This window comes from Nansenia antarctica (assembly GCF_963989245.1).
Source record: "Nansenia antarctica genome assembly, chromosome: 8".
In the NCBI taxonomy this organism is placed as follows: Eukaryota; Metazoa; Chordata; class Actinopteri; order Argentiniformes; family Microstomatidae; genus Nansenia; species Nansenia antarctica.
The window spans coordinates 41,275,651-41,298,150 of NC_137678.1; the positions used below are offsets into that span (position 1 = coordinate 41,275,651).

The following is a 22,500-nucleotide window of genomic DNA, read 5'->3' on the forward strand; positions in this document are numbered from 1 at the left end:
CCTGGACCCTCACTTCAAACAGCCCTACGCAGAGAGAGAGAGAGCAGTCATCACATCAGAACACACCACAAACTGAAAGACATACACAATGCCATTACATTTCAGAGCATGCTGATATGAACATTAGCCTAGGTTGATGCTATTGTTATGAATCCGAAGACCAATTTTCATTTCACTCTAAAATGACATTGGCACATTGAAATTGACCTTTGACCCCTAGCCTAGCCTAGCCTACCTCTCAGGGCCTGGTTGTGGTGCTCTCTCTCCTGGATGAACCCCCCGAACATCTGGGTCTCCATGAAGACTTCCAGGAAGCGCCGCAGGCTCTTGGAGGAGACGGCCTTACGGAAGGCCTCGCGCTGGAACGAGGAGGGGATGGGAGAGGAGGAGGAGGAGGAAGACTCGTCCTCTCGTTCGCTGATGAAGAGCGGGTAGTGGCCCACCAGCTCTACAAAGAAGCGCACGAAGGCCTCGGACACCACCGTGCTGAGATGGCCAGAGTCTGAGGAGAGGGAGTGAGGAAATACAAAACAAATCCGTTATGTTTTCATTCCAGTGCATTTTCACCATGTTTCTGAAATGAACTTTATAGAGAAAGCAGGGTTCCCGCGCTGGTCTTAAAAAGCCTTAAAGTCTAAAATCCAGCAACCCTACTTACAAGGCCTAAAAAGGTCTCAGATTTCAGTTATTCGGTCTAAAAATGAGGTGCTAGGTCTTAAAAATGAGATCCGGCAAGGAAATCAGTCCGACCACATCTATTTACGTGGAAATGAATCAAGTTGGAGCCCAAAAAAATGCAATTCGCTTCCTTTTTTGTCTGTATGGCAGTGAAATCCCTAATTTCATCACCTCGAGGATGACAAAAAGCTATCATATGGTGTCACGAATAGGTCTAAAATTCTATTGAAAGATGTCTATAAAAAGGTCTAAAAAGGTCTTAAATTGGACTTGTTGAAACTTGTAGGAACCCTGAGAAAGGGAAGAAAATGGCAAAAAAGCAGAGCTGCAAGGATCATCGCTGCAAGGATCCAAACATGCGGTTTATACATGTATGAAGAGAAGCAGGAACATCTAAAAAGAGATTGTGTATCAAATGCACCAACCAAATACACCATAAACTAATATTATATTAAAATACGAAATATTATACTCTATAAATGATCTAAAGATGATGTATGTTGTTATTATCCCACCATTAGGAATGTCTCCTCCTCTCTCGTTGGCAAGCTCTCTCCTCCTCTCCAGGACGTTCTCCAGAGCTGACTGCAGCTTGGAGGGCAGGATAGAGTCCTCATCATCCAGCTGGGGGCACAAGGAACACACCCGACTAATCAACACCCGGCTCCCAATTCCACTCCGTGGAATGACGCATTCTCAACCAAATTCACTTCCAGTGGAATCTAATCTACTAGACGGCTATGAACGTGATGTATTACAATGGTATAGTGTAGATGTGCTAGTTCTACTGATTATGACGGTCTCTAGGAAGTCAGGAATCAGCAGGTGTTCGCTGACAGTTCTACTGTACCTGTCTGAGAAAGCGACTGTTAACCAAGTCGACCACCAGCACCTGTGGATGGAAACAGAGGGGAGACAGAAGGGATGGTTAATGTGTTGTTGGTTTAACAGTAGTGGTAAATGGAACCTAAAAGCTTTGTACTGTACATGGAACCCGAAAGGGTTCTTCAAAGTGTTCTCCCCCAGGGACAATGAATTTGAATAATATGGGACACCTAATATCCAGTGTGTTTATTCCCTACCCATGCTAAACCTATAGTAAAAAAGTCCTGTTGACTAGATGTTGTTAGAACAGGAAATAAACTCACTGGAGCACACGCTGTCCCACATTACCCCAATCCATCGTGGGGGTGAATCCCCCCCTACATATATCTGTCCTCACCTCCTCCAGAGGCAGCTCAGTGAGCTGGGGCAGGGAGCTGGACAGCAGGCCCACGATGAAGGGCGTGGGGGTACACACGATGTCCAGCATGGCGGAGGGCAGCACAGGGATGTAGGTGTGCTGCCACACGAACGGGTAGAGCAGCGCCACCACGGCATGGCAGCACTGGGACAGGGTACTACTCCAGGAGAACACAGCACACATGTTATATATACTGAATATACGTAAATATACTGTTCACTGCTTAGTAACATACACAAACATATGAACTGTGTGTGTGTGTGTGTGTGTGTGTGTAAAAAGAAATCAGTGTTTTTTCGGTGTCCTTCACATGGTGGAAGTGTGGTGTAAAATACATGTATTGTATCCATTGCTACAAATTCCTTCAGTCATTACACAGTTTGCCACAGGGGGGCGCCCTACCTAACACTTTTCTGCACGTCATCCCATTCTGCATTCTTCCTTTATGTGCTACTATGCTGACCCCCATCTGTGGCTCCCACCAGAATTTCCCAAAGAGAAGATAAACAATCCCAAAAACAGCCATTCAACACAGCAGCAGGACTCTGTCAAAGCTGCCCCCTGTCAAAAATGTGAGCTCTAACTCTTTTTCACTACTCTTTTTCCTGGTCATTTCTGTCCCTTTCTAGTTCTCTTGAGTTTCTCCTCTATAACCGTCATCCACTCTCTCAGCTCATTTGTTCCCTTGTTGTACAACAATAGAATAGCAGACTCCTGTTAAATGTAATGTCTTGGCCATTGATAAACATGAAAGAAAAGTGAGTTTATCAACTACAGCTACAGGTAAATTAAAAACAAAGACAAAAAGTAAAAAAAACAACAAAAAAACTTTGTAACATCCCTTTAACCACGACCCATTGTGTGGTACAGACCTGCGTATGAGGGCATATAGACAGACCCACCTGAGCTTGTCTGCTGTGAAGATGACCCTGCGCTCCAGCAGGAGGGAGCTGAAGACCCTCAGGAGCAGACGCAGACTCAGGCAGGAGAACAGACACTCAAAATCCACGTGCTCCAGACGCGAGTCAGGTGGCCTACACAGCTCCATCATCTAGGAGAGAGAGAGAGAGAGGGGGAGGGAGGAGGGAGAGGGGGATAGAGAGGAGAATGAAGAGAGAGAGAGAGATAGAAGGAGTGAGAGGAATGGGAGAGAGAGAGGAAGGGAGAGGAGGAGGTATATGGGGTGTTTATCTTTTAACTTTGTGCGTACTATAAAGTGGAAACTATGTAGGGGTTGATCTTACTCAAACACTCCTCACCACATTTGGCTAGTCTTGTACGGTGTTTGCTGGTGTTTGGGATACAAACGACTCGCGCACAGACGTTGCTTTCAAGTCATCTACTTAGTGGACAATACTACAAAACATTTCTTCCGTCATGTTCTTGTTTTTCAACGTATAGTACCTCCGCGTACACTCTGGCTTGTCCGTGTAGGGGAAGACTTTAAAGAACCCTTTTTGGGTGGTCTCACCTCAGTGCCTGAGCCTGGCAGGAAGGTTTTGATGGAGATGGTTCTGCCCGGGGCCGGAAAAGGAGCCTCCATGATGGCTCTCATGAAGGGCTGGACCAGGGCAGGGGACAGGGCCCGCCTCCGCTCCACCTCATCCAGCACCTGCATGGGGGACATGGGTTAGGGCAGGTAGGGGTAGTCATGGATGGTAGTACACACACACACACACACACACACACAGAGAGACACGCACAGATAAGCAAACACACACACACACACATACGCACGCACACACACAGGAACATGGGAGTTCACAACACCAAATGTGCTATGCTTTATTTCAGCATAGGTCACTTCAGGTGCACTGAACATGTGTAAACTACGAAGCTATTTGGGTAAGAGATGGCTGTATCTCATTATTTAACCTTTATTTAACCAGGCAAACATGTAAGAACAAATTCTTATTTACAAATGCAGCCTGACCAAAAAGCAATGGCTCTTTGGGGGGGGGGTGGGAAGCTAGAAATAAAACATGGTTAAAAATGTACAACAATAAAACAATAAAACACTGGCAAATACATATGCATTAAAATACTAACAGTCAGAAAGAGAGGAGAGAGACGGAGGAGGTAGGGGTGAGGAAGAGCGGAGGTGAGGGATAGCAGGGGTAGTGGAGCAGGGGTACTTAAAATGAGGCAGTGATGGGTTACGGGATGGGTGAGAGACGGTGATCATGGGCTTCATCATGGGGAAACAGCTTACCTTGGAAAACAGGTTGAAACAGCCCAGGTGACTGACAATGCAGTAGACCTCGGGTAGACGCTTCCCTTTCCCAGTGGGCTGAGAAAAGTAGGAAAAGGAGGAGAGTTGTAATGTATGCACTAGGACAAATCCCCTTCAGGACAAATCTAGCCGTGTGAAAGAATGAAAGACACTTGGGAGACGTTCACAAAAATAACAACTCAGCGTCACATAAGCATTCATAAACACGTACACATACACGCACGAATGCACACATAACCTAACCCTAACCCTAACCCTAACCCTAACCCATGCACATGAACACACACACACACACACACACACAGTCACACACACATACACACACATACACGCACACACACACAGTCACACACACAGTCACACACACACACACACACACACACACATACACACACACATACACACACACACACACACACAAAGTCACACACACAGTCACACATACACACACACACAGAGTCACACACATACACACACACACAGTCACACACAGAGTCACACACATACACACACACAGTCACACACAGAGTCACACACATACACACACACAGTCACACACACAGTCACACACACACACACACACACACACACACACACACACACACACACACACACACACACACAGACTTCCTCTTTAGCTAAATCCATTTTAGGAATGAATCCGTTTTTCCCACAATCTCTATTTACAGTGAGATTATTTACTCAGCTGACATCATAGCAGATAACCACTTCCTGTGTGGGGCTCTGGGTAGGAGTCATCTTCTAAATGAATGAAATGTTCATGTCGTGGATTTCTCCGTTCCTGTTTACCAGTAGACGACGACAGTACCCGAACCGCCTGCTGCCGTCCTCGCCAGTCAAAACAAAGGAGAACATTTCACTGTGGGAAACCACAGAAAACAAACAATTGTTACGATCGTTTCTATGGATGTTGGTATCACTTTTCTGTTGATGTACGTACACACATGCAGACGCATGCACGCGCACACACACACACACACACACACACACACACACACACACACACACACATATACACACATACATACACACATACTCTCACGGTCCACACACCAAGGGTCAGTGGATTCGATTGTGTGGCTATGTTAGGAGCATTATTAAGTGCAGTTTGTTTCTTCCAGGTCCGACACCAGAGTACGGACGCGGTCCTGCTCACCTCGGGTGGCTCTCCACGGGCTCCCAGTCCTTGGCATCGGGGAAGCAGAACTGGGGGATGATTCTCAGCTGATCTTCTGTCTCCCTCATGAACTTGAAGCTCCTCTCCAGCTGATCCCGAGAGCAGAGGAGTTCAGTTCAGACTCACTTCTGTGTACTTCAATGTAACATCCCCCCTCCCCCGCCCCCCCCCTCATAGATCTGACTGAAAAATGTTGGCCTAAGCAATAGGACATTAACATTTTGCTCATAGTATACCCATCCAGGCTTTTTCCAATGTGCCATGAAGACGTATGTAAGAGTAGGAACTAGGTGTTGATTTGGAACTAACAGGCTATGAGGCTAACAGGCTAACAGGCTAACTAACATGTTGATGCCTGCCCCGCCCTACCTGCCCCACCCTGCTCCTCCTCACCTTCAGGGGAAAGTGCTGTGTGACCTCCGGCAGATAGGGGGCACCAGCCTTGGCCTTGTGCAACGCCACTACCAGGAAGTACTCAAAGAGCTGTCGCTTGTGCAGTTTCTGTAGGTCCCGGTCCAGACTGCTGTTATTGTACTGACCCGCCTGGCCCGGCTTACTCAGGATGGACTGGACTGACACCAGGCGCTGCCGGTGGGCTGAGAGAGAGAAGGAAGGAAGGAGGGAAAGAGAGAGAGAGAAGGAAGGAAGGAGAGAGAAAAGGAGAGACAGAGTCCAGAGAGGGAGAGAAAGCAGAAGGGAAGCATAAGATGTCAGAATGTGTGATAGCTTTTATAGACTTATAAAAGATGTCAACTCTTCATCACACTGTACCTTTCACTCTGTCCTCTGATTCGCTCTCTGAGTCACTGTTGTCATCGGTGACTGGAAACAGAAGTGCAAAACAAACATACAATGTGAATACAAGGAAACAAGCCAATGGGAGAAGAGTTTTGATGATGCCTCTGAGATACAGGCCAGGGGAGGCTGGTGGAGGTAAAAGAAAAAAAGTTTGATACCATTCCTGATTCCATTCCATGCATTGCAATGAGCCCGTCCTCTGAATTCTACCTCCACCAGCCTCTACTGGTACAGGCCTATGTACCATTAAGAAGCAGTGTTCTGGTGGACTCTCTCACTCACCTCTCCCAGAGCTGCTCTCAGCAGACTGGTAGACTCTTCTCAAATGCTTCTTTCCAACCCGAGACTCAAAGATGCCGTTGATCTTCAGCACATCCTGTTGACCACATTCTATCAATATCGAATAAATCTAATATATTGTATATCAATCTGGATCAATATGGATATCCATCCACATGCTATTTACAGTACAAAGCAATAAGGAAATAGAGTAGAGAGTTCAGAATATGTCACACACATCTCGCTCTCCCTCTCTCTCTCCCTCCCTCTCTCCTTCCCTCTCTCTGGTTCTCTCTCCCCCCCCTCCCTCCTTTCCTCCCCCCTCCCTCCCTCCTTCCCTCCCTCCCTCCCTCCCTCCTTACCATTGGGATCCTCCTGCAGGTGCGGTTGTAAGGGTCGCCCGGGAGCCAAGTCATGTGATCAGGGCTGCCGGGGGTGGAGGGGGTGGGGCTGAGCTGGCGGGGCGACGCCACGCCTCCACTGGGGTGGTGGTTGGTCTTCCGAGGCGGAGCGTCAAAGAGATTGAAGCTCAGCCTCCCAGAGTTCTGTCTGAAGAAGCCCGGCCTGGAAGTCTGGTTAGAAGACAACACAGTAGAGGAAACGTGTGAGGGAGACAACCATATATGGTCATGTGTTGCCTATGTGTAGTATTAACAATGCAGTCGTGTCTATGTCTATGGTGGTCTTCACAGGTACCAGTGTACTTGTTACTGTACTGGGTACACCACTGGGTAGTGTACTGGGTAGTGTAGTGCATAATGGGTAGTGTAGTGCATACTGGGTACCTTGCTGCTTTCTGAGTAGTGTAATGCATACTGGGTAGTGTCGTGCATACTGGGTAATAGTGCATACTGGTTAGTGTAGTGCAAACTGGGTAGTGTAGTGCAAACTGGGTAGTGTAATGCATACTGGGTAGTGTAATGCATACTGGGTAGTGTAATGCATACTGGGTAGTGTAGTGCATACTGGGTACCTTGTTGTTTTCAGGGCCAGGAGAGGAGGGCAGAGACTGCTGCGAGCACTGACTATCCACCTCAATGTCCTCGTAGGGGTTCTCCTTTGACGAGTCTGCCAGAGAAAATATAAAGTTGTGTTGCACTAGACCGAATCAATCATGATCACATTTATTTGTTAGTTTTGCCTCAGTATTGTAGCGAACGGCGAGGGTAGAGTAGCTTGCCCCAAGTGAGGACTGAACTGACACCCTCTGCTTGCCAACCAGTTGTGCTAGCTACTGCCCCAAGAAAGCTAACTCACTTAGCAGAGATGCTAACAGGCATTATATAGGGTTAGGGTGGCCATTTCCTTCACATCAAAAAGGAGGACACTTTGCGTACTACTGCTCGTCAGTGAGTGTTGTGGCGAATCAACACAATGGCTAATTTAAATATTTAACAAACTTTCACAAACATCAACCAAACTCCCTTTACTGGAAGTGTTAAGAGAACGGACACAACGCGGACATTTAACCAATGAAATATATTTATTTTTGTACACAGCTTTTAACGAGGAAATTATGTCAAAAACCTTTTTGTTATTTATTTTTTAAAGGAGGACAAATGAGCGTCCTCCGGCTTTTTTTTCCAAATGCCAGACTGTCCGGCCTAAAGCCGGACGAATGCCCATCCTATATAGCAGTGGAGGCTGGTGACTTCCAGAATTGAGGAGGCCAAATTTCTTTCCGTTTAGAATGAGAAGGTTCTATCTCCGTTTAGAATGAGAAGGTTCTATCTCCGTTTAGAATGAGAAGGTTCTATCTCCGTTTAGGGCAGTTCAGAGATATTGAGCGTCAAAGTTTTTACATTCCATTATGTTCTGTGAGATGGAACCTTTGTATTTTATGAATTACTAACTCAAAAATGTCAACATTTAAAAAAAAAAAAACACCACACAGGCATTAATAAACACCTAATGGATCAGATTATGTAAAAAACTCAATTTTGACAAAAATGACCTTATAATTCTAACGTCACGAACTGTTGTAGGACACAGAGCCAGGTTGCCAAAAACTGTCTACAGAGCATGCATCACGTTTAGTAGTCGTAAAGCGCTTAAAGCCTGCCTGCTTGCCTAAGTGACAGCATTAATAAACCATGGGTTGAGCAGATCAACTGAGAGCATTGCTTTCTAAACTGACACAGGCAAGTAGCATTAGCGAAAGTACACAGAGACACAATATACTGGTGTGAGTCTGTGACCCATACAAAGATTATCTTCTGATGTTGTTACATTCATTTACAACACCTGAATGGTCTCCTGGATTGAACAAATGTTATTTTTTATTTTTTGCCATTTAGCAGACGCTTTTAATCCAAAGCGAGTTACAATTACGAATTACAGGGACATTCCCCCTGGAGTAATTGAGGGCTAAGTGCCTTACTCAAGGGCAAAAATAGGGTGGTCTCAGGCGGGATTTGAACTCACAACCTTCCGATCGAGAGTCCAATTCACTAACCATTAGACCACCACTACAATGTATCTCATCAACCAGCACTACTACTGGCCGTCAGCAGACTGTCTGTCTGTCTTGTCTGTCTAACATTACAGTTAACACAGTATCACAAGTGCATTTCGTGAGCTTAGAATGATAAGGTTCTATCTCCGTTTAGAATGATAAGGTTCTATCTCCGTTTAGAATGATAAGGTTCTATCTCCGTTTAGAATGAGAAGGTTCTATCTCCGTTTAGAATGAGAAGGTTCTATCTCCGTTTAGAATGATAAGGTTCTATCTCCGTTTAGAATGACAAGGTTCTATCTCCGTTTAGAATGATAAGGTTCTATCTCCGTTTAGAATGATAAGGTTCTATCTCCGTTTAGAATGATAAGGTTCTATCTCCGTTTAGAATGACAAGGTTCTATCTCCGTTTAGAATGATACGGTTCTATCTCCGTTTAGAATGATAAGGTTCTATCTCCGTTTAGAATGATAAAGTTCTATCTCCGTTTAGAATGATAAGGTTCTATCTCCGTTTAGAATGAGAAGGTTCTATCTCCGTTTAGAATGATAAGGTTCTATCTCCGTTTAGAATGAGAAGGTTCTATCTCCGTTTTGATTGATTGATTGAAAACTTTATTAGAAGATTTGCAGAAGTAGGTACATGAAAGTACATATTACATACAAGGTCAACTAAAAGGATAAAAACCCAAGAAAGCCACTGGCTTATATTAATTGGGGTCCTTGATTCTCAATTCATCGTTACATGTAAGACAGACAAAAAAAACTAGTACTATCTACAAGATAATACAGACAAATAACTATTACTATCTACAAGATAAACATACATCCATCATGGGAAGAACAATACAACAAAACATAAGGTATGTACAGCGGGTAGGACAGGTGGGGACATACACCACAGGTGGGGGCGGGGGACAAAACACAAAGAATGTACAGTGGGTAGTTCGGGTCTTTTAATCTGATTTTTGATTTAGAGGGTCCAGTTACGGATTGCAGCCTCCTGTAAATGTTTTTTGAGAGTGGTTTTGAAGGTGGGCAGTGTTTTGCACTCCTTTAAGATTATAGGAAGGGCGTTCCACATTTTTACTGCATAGTTTGCAAACGAGTTTAACCCCTTGTTTGTGGTGCAACGCGGTTGAACGTGGTTCGTGGAGCTTCCTCTGGTGTTGTATGTGTGGACGTTGTTCACTTTTTGGAAGTATGTTGACAGGTACTTGGGTGTCTTTGTGGTGTAGCGTATCTTGAAGACCAGGCCCAGTGCAAGCTGCTGCACTCTGTCAACTACTCGTAGCCAATCAAGGCTCAAAAAATGAGCAGCGGTTAGATGTGTCCTAGGGTTGAGGCCTAGCAGAAGCCTAACCAGTTTATTTTGGGCTGTCTGGAGTCTTGTTTTATGGGCCTTTGTGGTTCTATAGTACCATGATGTTACGGCATAGTCGAAGTGACACTGAATGAGAGCTCCTGATAGGGTCCTCAGTGTGTTTAGAATGATAAGGTTCTATCTCCGTTTAGAATGAGAAGGTTCTATCTCCGTTTAGAATGATAAGGTTCTATCTCCGTTTAGGGCAGTTCAGAGATATTGAGCGTCAACGTTTTTACATTCCATTATGTTTTGTGAGATGGAACCTTTGTATTTTATGAATTACTAACTCAAAAATGTCAACATTTTTAAAATAACACCACACAGGCATTACTAAACACCCAATGGATCAGATTATGTAAAAAACTCAATTTTGACAAAAATTGAGATAGAACCTTATAATTCTAACGTACTGTTGTAGGACACAGAGCGAGGTCGCTGGCCAAAAACTGTCTCCAGAGCATCACGTTTAGTAGTCGTAAAGCGCTTAAGCCCGCTAGCCTAAGTGACAGCATTAATAAACCATGGGATGAACAGATCAACTGAGAGCATTGCTTTCTAAACTGACACGGGCAGGTAGCATTAGCGAAGGTACACAGAGACACAAAACTGGTGGTGTGTGGTGACCCATACAAAGATTATCTTCTGATGTTGTACATTCATTTACAACACCTGAATGGTCTCCTGGATTGAACAAATTTTATTTGTAAATTTTAAATTTTTGCCATTTAGCAGACGCTTTTAATCCAAAACGATTTACAATTACGAATTACAGGGACATTCCCCCTGGAGTAATTGAGGGCAAAAAAAGGTGGTCTCAGGCGGGATTTGAACTCACGACCTTCCGATCAAGAGTCCAATTCACTAACCATTAGACCACACAGCACATACACCAATGACGCTGGTGACTTCCAGAATTGAGGAGGCCAACATTTTTTCCGCGTGCTCGCTTCACTCGCGATGGAATGTTCCCTGTTCTTATAGAAGAATATTAAATTGACTTGTAATAAAACGAAATCGACTACATTAAAAATAAAACTGTTAAATAAATCCTAAATCTTGTCTACCTATTCGATGTATAAATCGCGCCAGAATCTCGCCGACTTCCGAGGTCATTTTAAGCAAATTTGGCCAAATGAGCTATTATTTTCAGGGATAATAGCCATGGGTGTTCTAGACGTGTCCTGCAAAGGACAAGTTGATAGGACACTCGTAGCCACTATGGCGAGTGTTTCTTTGACTGAAGTGACTGGCGAATTCTCAAAATGGCTTCATGTGATTGGACGAACAAAATGTCAATCTTTCAGCCCTGGACTCAATGCATGGTGAGGCCAGGCCTCCTCTGCCCACCCATTTTCAGTGATTTGGCCAATCACATATTGCCATGAAAAAAATTGCATTACATTGACTTCTATGAGAAACCACTTTCCTGGGGAGGCCTGGCCTCCCTCAATACAAACGGATAGGGATTCTGGCCTGTAGGTGCTTTACAATTGCAATATTGGGTTTTAGCCATGGAAAACTTCAGATTTATGAACAAAACGGAAATAATATAAATATATATATATATATATATGTTTTTTGTTAAATAAATAAATAAAATAAATATAATTATTGCTTTTTTAAATCTCTCTCTCTTCTCTCAAATTATTGGGGAGGCCAGGCCTCCTCCACCTCTATGGAGGAGCCTCCACTGCTATATAGGGTTGCTGCAGTTGTTTTACCTGGGATGTCTTCATAGTGGTGGTGTTCCTGGGATAACGTTAACGGAGACAGGAGAGGAATCTTGGACTTTGACAGTGGAATGTCTTCAAACTCAAATGATTTCCTGAGAGAGACACACATACATACACACATAGAGGGGTGAGAGTGTATAGTGTTTTGTTATCTCTATGTCAACCCATTATACAGTACATAATCATGAGTGTGAACTTGTTGTGTGTATGTGTGTGAATGTCATTGTGGTATACACATGTATGTAATCATGGCTGTATAAAAATGTGTGTGCCATACCGTAGCAGTGTGAAGTCATGGTATCCTTGTGTGTGTGTGATTCATTGATGTCTGCCTACGTGGTGTAGGAAGCCTACCTGTTGGGGTTGTCTTTGTGTCTGTCTGTCCTGGGTCTCCTGTAGACACTGGGGGCGGGAAGGCTAGGCAGAGGTGGGGGTGAGACAGAGGAGGGGAGTGGGGGCAGGTTCCTCTGGCCTCTCCCTTGCCTCTGGGCTGGGTTGGTCTTCTCACGGGGGGTGGGGGTGGGAATGGGGGGGTGCTGGAAGGTGCGCTGGGGTTTGGGAAGAGGGTTGATCGGGGGTGCCCCTGGTTCTGTGTACACATTGTCTGGGTCTTGATCCTCTTGCTTCCCAAACGTCCCAAACGTTTGGTCAGCTGCCAGCGTTCCAAACAAGGATTCCAGCTCCCTCCTCTTGGCTTCCACCTGCCTGTCTTTGTTCGGGGGGCAGAAGTAATTACCTGGCAGCTCTAGAGGGGCCGCGCTAGACTTCTCCCCCATGGTCTGTTCAAGCTTTCTAAAGAGAGTGAAAACGGCCCTCTTCTCCCGGTCGCTCTGCTCCGCCGGTCTCCTGCCGGCGCCTTTCCTTAACGTCCCCACCTGCTCCGTCACAGGCTCCACAGGGGAACAAGGCCTCGAGTCCCCCAGCTTTCCTACATTCTCCTTCCCGTGCTTCTGCCTCTCCCTGCTGGCCTGTCTCCTGCAGTCCCCCCCGGGCACCTCCACTACCTCCGGGCCTGGGATGACATCCCTCTCCTTCAGGGATTCTGCCCTCTTCACATGGGTCTGAGGGCCTGTGGTGGGTGATGGAGGTGGTGGGGTGGTGGTGGTGGTGGACTCCTTCCCTTCCCACTGGGAGATCTTGTCTTGGATGTTGGCCGGGAGGGTTCTGGAGAGCTTGCTGCTGCCTCTGACCGGGGCGTTCATCCCAGCCCCTTGAGGGATGTTGAAGGGGGTCCTCCTCTGGGCCTGCATGGCTAGGCCCTCAAGCTGGTTCCTCAGGCTGTCGAGAGAGGTGAGGGGGTGCTTCGGTCCCCCCTCCCTGCCCTGTGCTACCCACTCCTCAGACTCCGAAGGTGCGCCTACACCTGTCCTCTCTCCTCGACGCTGTCTACTGTACATACAAAAAAGTTTAAAAAGTCTGTTAAAAAAGTTAACGAGACAGTAACGAGACACGGAGAGAAAGCTCCAAGAACATCGACCCTTATTCAGCCCAAATGACAATGCGACCACAGTTGAGGAACATTCTAGATTTTTTCTGACGTTGATGGGAAAGTCGTAGTCTTAAGACTGGGAGTATAAATGCCAGAGGACAGGCCTATGACCGAGGATCTCCTTCACAGCAGCTTCGGTAAATAAACACATACTTGGACCACAGCCCAATCCATGAAACTAGGTTTGTTTCTACAAACAAACAAATAGAGGAAATGAGAACTCTGCACCCAAGTGAACGTTTTTTGTTTCTTTTTTTAATTACAGTAACTGGAAAATTGGTAATTAACTGAATGGTTTCAAGATATCAAGATATTACGATTTAAATGGGTCTTATGACTAGACAGGTGACAACACGAGATAGTGATATGAAAAATGTCTTTGTTCAGTCAGTATGTATCTTGTTAAGATTATTGACAAGGACTCCGTACAATTGTGTTGTACTGGATCTATGATAGCCATATCAAGTCCCTTGGGGCAGGCATGAATAAAGGTATGAATCTCCTCTGCCTGGCTCAACATGATGGCTCACCTGTTGACGGCTGTGTAGATGCAGTCTTGCCCTGCTGTGGGCATCCTTCTAGCAGACCACATTCTCAGTACTCACCTGTAATGGGGGGTGGGGGTAGAGGAGAGAGGGAGAGAGAGTAAACAAATGAGAGGGAGAGAAAGAGAGAGCGATAGAGGGGGGGGGGTCAACATATTTCGGAATCGGATTCCCTCACTCCTGGTAGTTTGGTTCTGGATAAAGGCGTATCTAATGTATGGGTCGGAAGCTCTAGTCCGACATGTGGAGGTAGTGTATGTGGTACCACTGAGGCTGGATCAGTGTAGAACAGTATGACTGGTCCCATCTGAGGGATGGGTCACAGCTGGTTGTAGACAGTCTGACAGTCTTTCATTTTATTTCTTCTCTTCTCTTCTCCTTTCCTCTCCTCTCCCCTCCCCTCCCCTCCCCTCCCCTCCCCTCTCTTCCCCTCCCCTCCCCTCCTCACTTCTCCTCTCCTCTCCTCTCCCCTCCTCTCCTCTCCTCTCCGCTCCTCTCCTCAACTCTCTCACAGGGCAACGTCTCTAAGTTCACTGGCCTCTGAGATAATGGTTCCCAGCTCCTCCTAACCACTGATGTGGTTATGACCACACATATGGACAGTGAAGGGCAGTGACAGTAAGGCGTAAGCAGAAGGACAGTCAACACATATGTCCCTTTAGCTACAAGAACACTGTATAAACACAGTATACACAGTATATACACTCACAGATAAGACGGCCAGCAGGAATTCAGGCACGCTGCTAAACACACAGGATAAACATGATTTATCATCTGTACACTAATGGATCGACCCAGAGTAACTAGGGTGGTGTGTCTGAGGTTTGTGTTACAGTATGCAGCACGCTGTTTCAATCCAATACAGTGTCAAGAGTTCCGATCCATTCATCACACAGAGATGTACCCATTCACACACCCACATTGCTCATCCAACGTGAAAGAACTTACCTCTCTGTGATGTAAAGACCCTGTGCGTCCGTCAGTGGAATGGGACGCCATTGTCAAAGAAGTTAGCCTTGTTACAACAGCATCCATCTCTACCGTATGACCTCCTCACAAGTACTACTTCACTTAACTCACTCTGGTGCAATCTTTCCTCAAGGATGTCTCCTTCTCTCTCTCTCTCTTCTCTCTCTCTCTCTCTCTCTCTGGCTGTGAGTTGGCCCCCTTTCCTCCCAAACTCTCTTCTCCTGCTGGACCTCCCACTCTTAAACCCTGCCCAACTTCTTCAGACTCTTAACTGGCTCCCCTCCACCACTTTCAGCTGGACTCACAAGAATAACATTTTCAGCTGGTGGGGACTGTAGGATAATGTGGTCTGAACTACATCAAAGGGAATATCAGTTGCAAAGAACAGAATGTGATGAATGTATTGACTGTATCATATAGATATTAGGATTTGTAGCACATTTTGCAGTATTTATTTATTTAACCTTTGAGATTAACAATCTCTTTTATGAGAGAGACCAGGCCAAATAGCAGCACACAAACAACATGTATGACGATGCTACTACAGTAATTGATTTGAGTGACATCAACTCGAAGGAATGGACATTCAAGCTCATGTTACATAATTTCCCTCCAAAACCCATGTGTGTTGGATTTAACATGGCACGTGGACCATAGTTGCAATGACAGCTGCACATGTCCCTGCATCCCCAAACTCACTACACAGAAATACTATTGCAATTTTCCCACACTTTCCACCATAAAGACAAAAATGTTTTATGTGCTATTATGTTCCAAAGATCAGAGAAAATTCTAGAGAATGTCTAGAAACGTAGAATTGTGTTACACCTTGAAACCAAACACAAGAGGAAGTACTAAACATTTTTTGCAATCTGTGAGATCTAGAAACCATAATACCTTCCGGGCTACAATCAAAGCCTATTATCATTGCCTTTTCCATAATGACTTCCCTGTGTAGCACCATACAAACTGTACATTAATGTAAATGCAAGCATACTCCACTAGCACACCGTTCATAGCCAAAAACAGTTAACAAAAAATTACTTACAGTACTGTGTTCATATGAGATGAAATTTTCAAAAAAAGTGAGATGACTATGTCAAAGAGAAGTGGCCAACTGTGTTAAACAAAGTAAATGTACATGTAGTAAAATGGTGTTCTCCGCGGTCTGGTTTTTTAAGCACACTGCCTCCCCAACAGACGATACATACAGCCAATGAGACCAGTCTGATCAAGGAGGACTGTGTGACTAAAAAACTCCTGTCACAGCGACAGGTGACAACTAGGACCACAACTGTTGAACAGTGCCAGCTGTCATGTTCAATGGTCGTCGTTACACCCCTGTCCTGTTGGTGGCGGTAGTGCGCCATAGATCGGTTTGGCAACGTGCACTCTGTGTGAAACCCGAAACGGTTCAGAAGAAAACAGAGCAAATTGATCCAGGACTGTAAACAGGGGGTGACAACAAGCTCTTGTCGGGGTTCCTGTGAACAGAAGAGGTAAGTGGAAGTCACTATTCATCTGACCGCTAAGTAAATGAATACATTTCCATTCAGTTATGTGAGGCCTTTTAGACGTATTTGATAGAAAACAAGTCGTCGAAATCAGTGAATACTCAATGCTGTGCCTCGTCACCTGCTTGTTCAACGCAGCATGGACAGAAGATGCTTTGCTTTTTAAATTCTTCTGTCATCGACTTTATCTCTCTGGAAAGGAAATAATATTTGATTGCAGAAATTGAATGAAATCTCATGTTTCGATGCCTTTTGGCAGAGTAAGGTTTAGTGAGTAGTGTGCAGACCAGGTAAGCTGTATTGGGCCTGAATCCACATTTTATTGGCAGTGGCAATGATGTCCCATGAGAAGTCCATTATAAACCTGCTTATCTCAACATCATGTGCTTTGTCATATGTGCGTTTCTTTTAAAATTGATTTTATTGTTATTGTTTTTTATTGTTGGTGTTTGTAAGAGGAGAAACCTGTTGTTGCTTTTCTTCAGACCTAGTTGTCTCTTATCTAACAAGAGGACTTCTCTATAGATCATACTCTAGTTCTTTCTTTTCCAGGTCTTCAAAGTCTTCTGACTTTTAGACATGTGATGTGCTCCTGTTTGCTGTAGTGGATGAACGTAGAGTGTTGCCGTTTCCCCTTCTGAACTCCTTCCCTCTCCTGTCGCTGTTCCCCTGAAGACCATCCACCCCCTCTTCCTCCTCCTCCTCTTCCTCCTCCTCCCGGCCACCCCTGTGATGTCGTCTCCCTGCTGTGGCTTCCTGTCGCAGTACACCCACCATCACCTGGCCGCCTTCCTCCTCACCTTCTTTAGGTAAACTAACAGTTCAGTCAGGACACTCACTCACGTTGTTAATATAATACAGTTGAATGAAAATAGTGTCTATTTGGTGTCATTTGGCGTAAATGGATGGCTCCGCTCTGATTTCTGCTCCCTGCTTGAAATTAAACAAACGTAAAATATACAAATAATATGCATAGTGGGGAGCCTGTGACTTCAACATTGCCTGCCTGAACCTTCATGAACTCCAGAACAGCTGCTAGCAGACAGCAGGGCACCGCCGTCCTCCAGAGGCACACACACACACACAGGAGAGAACCTTAACAAGTGGGGCAGCTGTGGGGCAGGAGGAACAGCCGGCGTCTAATGGTCGCAAGGTCGGCAGATTGCCGGTTCGAGCCCCGACTGGCCACATGTCGAAGTGTCCTTGGGCAAGACACTGAAGCCCAAATTGCTCCCAATGAGGGGGCCGGCGCCTTGCATGGTAGCTTGTCGCCATTGGTGTGTGAATGTGTGTGTGAATGGGTTAGGGTTAGGGTTAGGAGAGGCCATTAAAGGCCGTAAAGCGCTTTGGAATAAGGCGCTATATAAGTCAGTCCATTAAGAAATTAGCATTCTAACCAGTTTCACCTTCTCCTTTGCTGCCCTTTCATGTCCACTTTTGAATGCAAACCAGGTGAGCTGTTAGTTTCTGCACACACGCACCAACCTCAGATTAAGTATTGTGCTCTCACACACACTGTGTTTACCTTAGGTAAATACTTAAACTGGAGGCCAACACAGGTGTGTCTACCTAGGGCTACCTTCATGTAATCACCTAATCACACACAGCACGGCAGTTAAGCTTTTAACTGTACCATGTGACGAGCGTGATAGTGTGACGGTAAGGCTTTGTATTCTAATACTGTGAGAGTGAGAGTGAGAGTGAGAGTGAGAATGAGAGAGAGAGAGAGAGAGAGAGAGAGAGAGAGAGAGAGAGAGAGAGAGAGAGAGAGAGAGAGAGAGAGAGAGAGAGAGAGAGAGAGAGAGAGAGAGAGAGAGAGAGAGAGAGAGAGAGAGAGAGAGAGAGAGAGAGAGAGAGAGAGAGAGAGAGAGAGAGAGAGAGAGAGAGAAACAACAAGTGGGAGAGAGATTAGAACCAAATACATAAAAGTACTGGTGAGAGAGATGGTCCCTAAAATGAGATCTTCTCTTGAGATGTTCTCATTTTAGGAAAAATATACTGTGATGTATACTTCTCTCACACTCTCCCTTCTGAGTCTGACCTAACCTGACCTTTTCCCACTCTGACCTTTGACCCCACCTCAGCTGTGCCGTGCCACCCTTGTATCACCTTGAAATGACATGCAGGGGGGGGGGGGTGCAGAAAGACATTTTTGATAATAATAATAATACATTGTTGTTGTTGTTATATTATTATTATTAGAACACAGGCATGGTGCTTGGTCCAACCCTTTCCTCTCTTCTTCTCTCGCTCAGCTATGTCCTCCTGCATGCCTCAAGGAAGACCTTCAGCAACGTGAAAGTGAGCATCATTGCCCAGTGGACGCCATCTTTGCAGAATGGCAGCTCTTTCTACCCCGGGAAGGTATGCACTGTATTCTGGTTGCCGATAGACTTGACCCTAAGCCCTATGATTATGACTCCCCACTCATCGATTTTCACCCCCCTCCCTTCCTGTCCCCTCCTCTCCCTCCCCCCTCCCTCCCCCCTTTTCCCCCTCCTGTCCCCATCACCCTCTAACCTCAAATGATGACCTCTGATATGTTGACATACTGGTTCTCTAAGGGGTTGTTTGCCCTCTGGCCTCAGCCTGCTGTATTGGGTTTGTTCAGATCTCTTTGGTGGTCAGTCCCCTTTATTGACTGATAGTGGTTGGAGGAATGTTATTAGATTAGCCTAGATTAGATTAGATTAGATTCAACTTTATTGTCATTGCACAGTACAAGTACTGATACAACAAAATGTAGTTTGTAGGGCTGGGCAAACGATCAAAATTTCTTTTTCGATAATTGCAAGAATTAACGATCAATTATCGATTAATCGATAAGCTTTTTTTCCAATTTTTTTTCCTTGGGGCCCCTTGGGGAAAAAACTTTATTTGTGTTGCTATTGCACACATTAATTCATTCACATTCAAACTAGACACTATAGTCAGATAACAATCCTCTTAAACAAGGCAGTGAGTAGCCTAAATTGTTTAACTTAAAAACACATTTTACGTTATAAAAATATAGAAAATAAGTAACTCACCATAGGAGCAGTAAAAAAACAGTTACTCACAAATAGGAGGATGACTGAAAACGTTAGTGTCCTTAAGAGCGTCCAGCTTAACTTAAATTTAAACTCCAGCGAGAGACTGGAGGCGGCAGGCCTACTGGTTCTTGTTCAGAAAGATGATCATGTTAACATGTTCAGGGGTGAGAGACGAACGCAATCTGGTGACACGTGGACAAACTAATTTCCATTATTATTATTATTATAAAAAAAAAATATATAATATTAATGATTATCGAGGAAAATATTTTGTGATCGACCAAGATCCTTATCGATCAATTATCGATCGTCGATCATTGATGCCCACCCCTAGTAGTTTGGCATCTAACCAGATTGAGTGCAAATAGTGGCATGGTGCAAAATACATGATAATGTAGACTGTGCTTGGTGTTAGACATGATAATGTAGCCTGTGCTATGTGTTAGCCTGGTTCTGACCACCCCCATCCAGCCAGCCGGAAGAGGAGTTGTAAAGTATTTTGCGGCAGGCAGAAAATATCTCTCTCCTATAGTGCTCCTTAGTGTGGCGTGGTTGTAGTAGTCTGTTGCTAAGCTAGCCCTGGGCTGGTCTTAGTCTCTAGTTTAAGAATAGTGCTGTCTAAAACTGTGGGTGTGGGTGTGGGTGTGGGTGTGGGTGTGGGTGTGGGTGTGGGTGAGGGTGTGGGTGTGGGTGAGGGTGTGGGTGAAGCTGAATGTGATACTTCCAGCCTTTTAGAGATTAACATTTATACAATGTTGAACTGGTTTCTTTACATTTGGAAGCAAGCTTTTTTTGGAAACTGCTTGTACCAGTTCACCTAAAAGATTTGCTCTGATTTGTAAAGTCAAGATTTGTGTGTGAAAAAAAAAAAAAAAAACGATTTAGTTTGTGTGTGAGTGTGTGTGTGTGTGATCATTGAGATAATAGTTTATTCATGTATGTTTGTGTGTATTTGACCTGTTGTTTCAGACATGGGAGGAGAAGACACTGTTTGCAGATGAAAAGGAGGCCACCCTGTTCCTGGGAGTCCTGGACACCATCTTCCTCTTCTGCTACGCAGTGGTGAGTGTCAGGATCAGCTGGGTCAGAGGTCAACCATGGGAGAGATCAGGGAGGTGAAATCAGAGAGGTGGGATCTAGACTAGTACTGTAGTTCAGATTGAGAATCAACATCTGAATCCTAGTATTGATCATGTATGTGTCATATATAATATAATAATATATTAACCCTTACAGTGCAGTGAGTGCATCCATTTTTCATATGGTCCCAGCGGGAATGGAACCCACAACCTTAAGCGTTTGTTACCACTCTGTGTCATGTGGTGATCATGTATGTGTTACTCATGTGTGTGTTGCTGGGCCTGTACGTGAGCGGGGTGATCATGTGTGTGTTACTCGTCTGTGTTGCAGGGCCTGTATGTGAGCGGGGTGATTGGGGACAGGCTGAACCTGCGCTACGTGCTCTGCTTCGGCCTGTGTGGCTCAGCCATCGTGGTGAGTTTCATCTCTCTGTGACGCGCGCCCACAGACGCCTCTGAGGACTGGTTTCTGGACACACACACACACACACACACAGGCGCACAGACGCCTCTAAGGGCTGGTTTCATGGACACATGCACAGACGCCTCTGAGGGCTGGTTTCATGGACACACACAGACGCACAGACGCCTCTGAGGACTGGTATCTGGACACACACACACACACACACACGCACACACACACACACACACACACACACACACACATTACAGACGCACAGACGCCTCAGAGGGCTGGTTTCATGGACACACACACACACACACACACACACACACACAGACGCCTCTGAGGGCTGGTTTCATGGACACACACAGACGCCTCTGAGGACTGGTATCTGGACACATTTTAATCATTTATTTATGTCCACATAGAGACAAGTATACAGGGACACAAATACTGAAGGCACAGATGGGATGCATTCACAAACAGACATGGACAATGTCTTTCACATTCAACAGGACAAGACTCACGGGTACAAGTAACACCGTCTCCGCCATATATGGCGGCTGCCAATAATCGCAGAGACACACACACACACACACGCACACACACACACACACACATTACAGACGCACAGACGCCTCAGAGGGCTGGTTTCATGGACACACACACACACACACACACAGACGCCTCTGAGGGCTGGTTTCATGGACACACACACACACACACACACACACACACAGACGCCTCTGAGGACTGGTTTCTGGACACACACAGATGAACAGACGCCTCTGAGGGCTGGTTTCATGGACGCAGATTGAGGTCATGTTCTCACATGAAAGTCCGAATCATGAGCCGGAGCAAGTGGATGAGTTTGCAACATTGTTGCATAAATTATTTCTCTGATTTGCGTTCTCACAGCCCTTTATGTAAACGAAGTAACATACGCAATCGAAGCAACAGACGTGGTAGTTGATTGGTCCGAAAAATAGAAAATTGCCCGTTCGTCCCGCTCTTATCCAGATCAACACGCATGCGCTGTTTTTTTCCTATGGACAGCCTCGATGCGTAGTTTCTAACCGGAGCGAAACCACCCTTTTCAAGCAGAGCATGCGCTTGAGGCTTGTCTGTGAAACCGGCCCTAAATGAGACATCAATGCATTACAATGCCATGGGCCTGGATTGACTCCTTAAACAAATACACTGACACACCCGCTCTTCTCTGTAACCATCACAAATGTGTATTCGATTTTCTCCCCCTCGGTACAGGAGTTTCTGTTCGGTACTCTGACCGAATGGCTGCAGTTCTACAACATCTACCTGTACTGCGGTCTGTGGGTGCTGAACGGCCTGCTGCAGTCTGCCGTCTGGCCCTGCGTGGTGGCCGTCATGGGGAACTGGTTCGGCAAGTCAGGGTACGCATCACTCTCCACCCCCCGCCTCTGACCACACCCGCGGTGTTTACAACAAATATGTTTGTCTTAACTAAG

The 22,500-nt window shown here is 45.5% G+C and overlaps 2 protein-coding genes across 2 annotated transcripts in view; one reads left to right on the top strand and one right to left on the bottom strand.

The window, feature by feature from the left end:
• The window catches only part of LOC308164206 (DENN domain-containing protein 2A-like), a gene marked incomplete at both ends in the record, with an annotated part of 14,298 nt that extends 253 nt beyond the window's left edge, over positions 1 to 14,045 (bottom strand). Inside the window, 18 exons of the mRNA XM_080538348.1 lie at positions 1 to 24; positions 236 to 502; positions 1,194 to 1,302; positions 1,529 to 1,570; positions 1,901 to 2,078; positions 2,824 to 2,972; positions 3,393 to 3,533; positions 4,134 to 4,211; positions 4,965 to 5,034; positions 5,332 to 5,441; positions 5,746 to 5,948; positions 6,124 to 6,174; positions 6,433 to 6,526; positions 6,792 to 7,001; positions 7,403 to 7,497; positions 11,971 to 12,074; positions 12,337 to 13,368; positions 14,002 to 14,045. The exon at positions 1 to 24 is cut by the window's left edge and continues 63 nt beyond it. Coding sequence (XP_080394474.1) covers positions 1 to 24; positions 236 to 502; positions 1,194 to 1,302; positions 1,529 to 1,570; positions 1,901 to 2,078; positions 2,824 to 2,972; positions 3,393 to 3,533; positions 4,134 to 4,211; positions 4,965 to 5,034; positions 5,332 to 5,441; positions 5,746 to 5,948; positions 6,124 to 6,174; positions 6,433 to 6,526; positions 6,792 to 7,001; positions 7,403 to 7,497; positions 11,971 to 12,074; positions 12,337 to 13,368; positions 14,002 to 14,045 — 3,001 coding nt within the window. The remainder of the gene's footprint in view (positions 25 to 235; positions 503 to 1,193; positions 1,303 to 1,528; positions 1,571 to 1,900; positions 2,079 to 2,823; positions 2,973 to 3,392; positions 3,534 to 4,133; positions 4,212 to 4,964; positions 5,035 to 5,331; positions 5,442 to 5,745; positions 5,949 to 6,123; positions 6,175 to 6,432; positions 6,527 to 6,791; positions 7,002 to 7,402; positions 7,498 to 11,970; positions 12,075 to 12,336; positions 13,369 to 14,001) is intronic.
• A 3,133-nt stretch (positions 14,046 to 17,178) lies between these two features.
• slc37a3 (solute carrier family 37 member 3) overlaps positions 17,179 to 22,500 on the top strand; it is a 14,152-nt gene continuing 8,830 nt past the window's right edge. Inside the window, exons 1-5 of the mRNA XM_080537448.1 lie at positions 17,179 to 17,308; positions 18,755 to 18,863; positions 20,501 to 20,593; positions 20,942 to 21,025; positions 22,280 to 22,425. Of these exons, the coding sequence (XP_080393574.1) occupies positions 17,232 to 17,308; positions 18,755 to 18,863; positions 20,501 to 20,593; positions 20,942 to 21,025; positions 22,280 to 22,425 (509 nt within the window). The 5' untranslated portion in view covers positions 17,179 to 17,231. The remainder of the gene's footprint in view (positions 17,309 to 18,754; positions 18,864 to 20,500; positions 20,594 to 20,941; positions 21,026 to 22,279; positions 22,426 to 22,500) is intronic.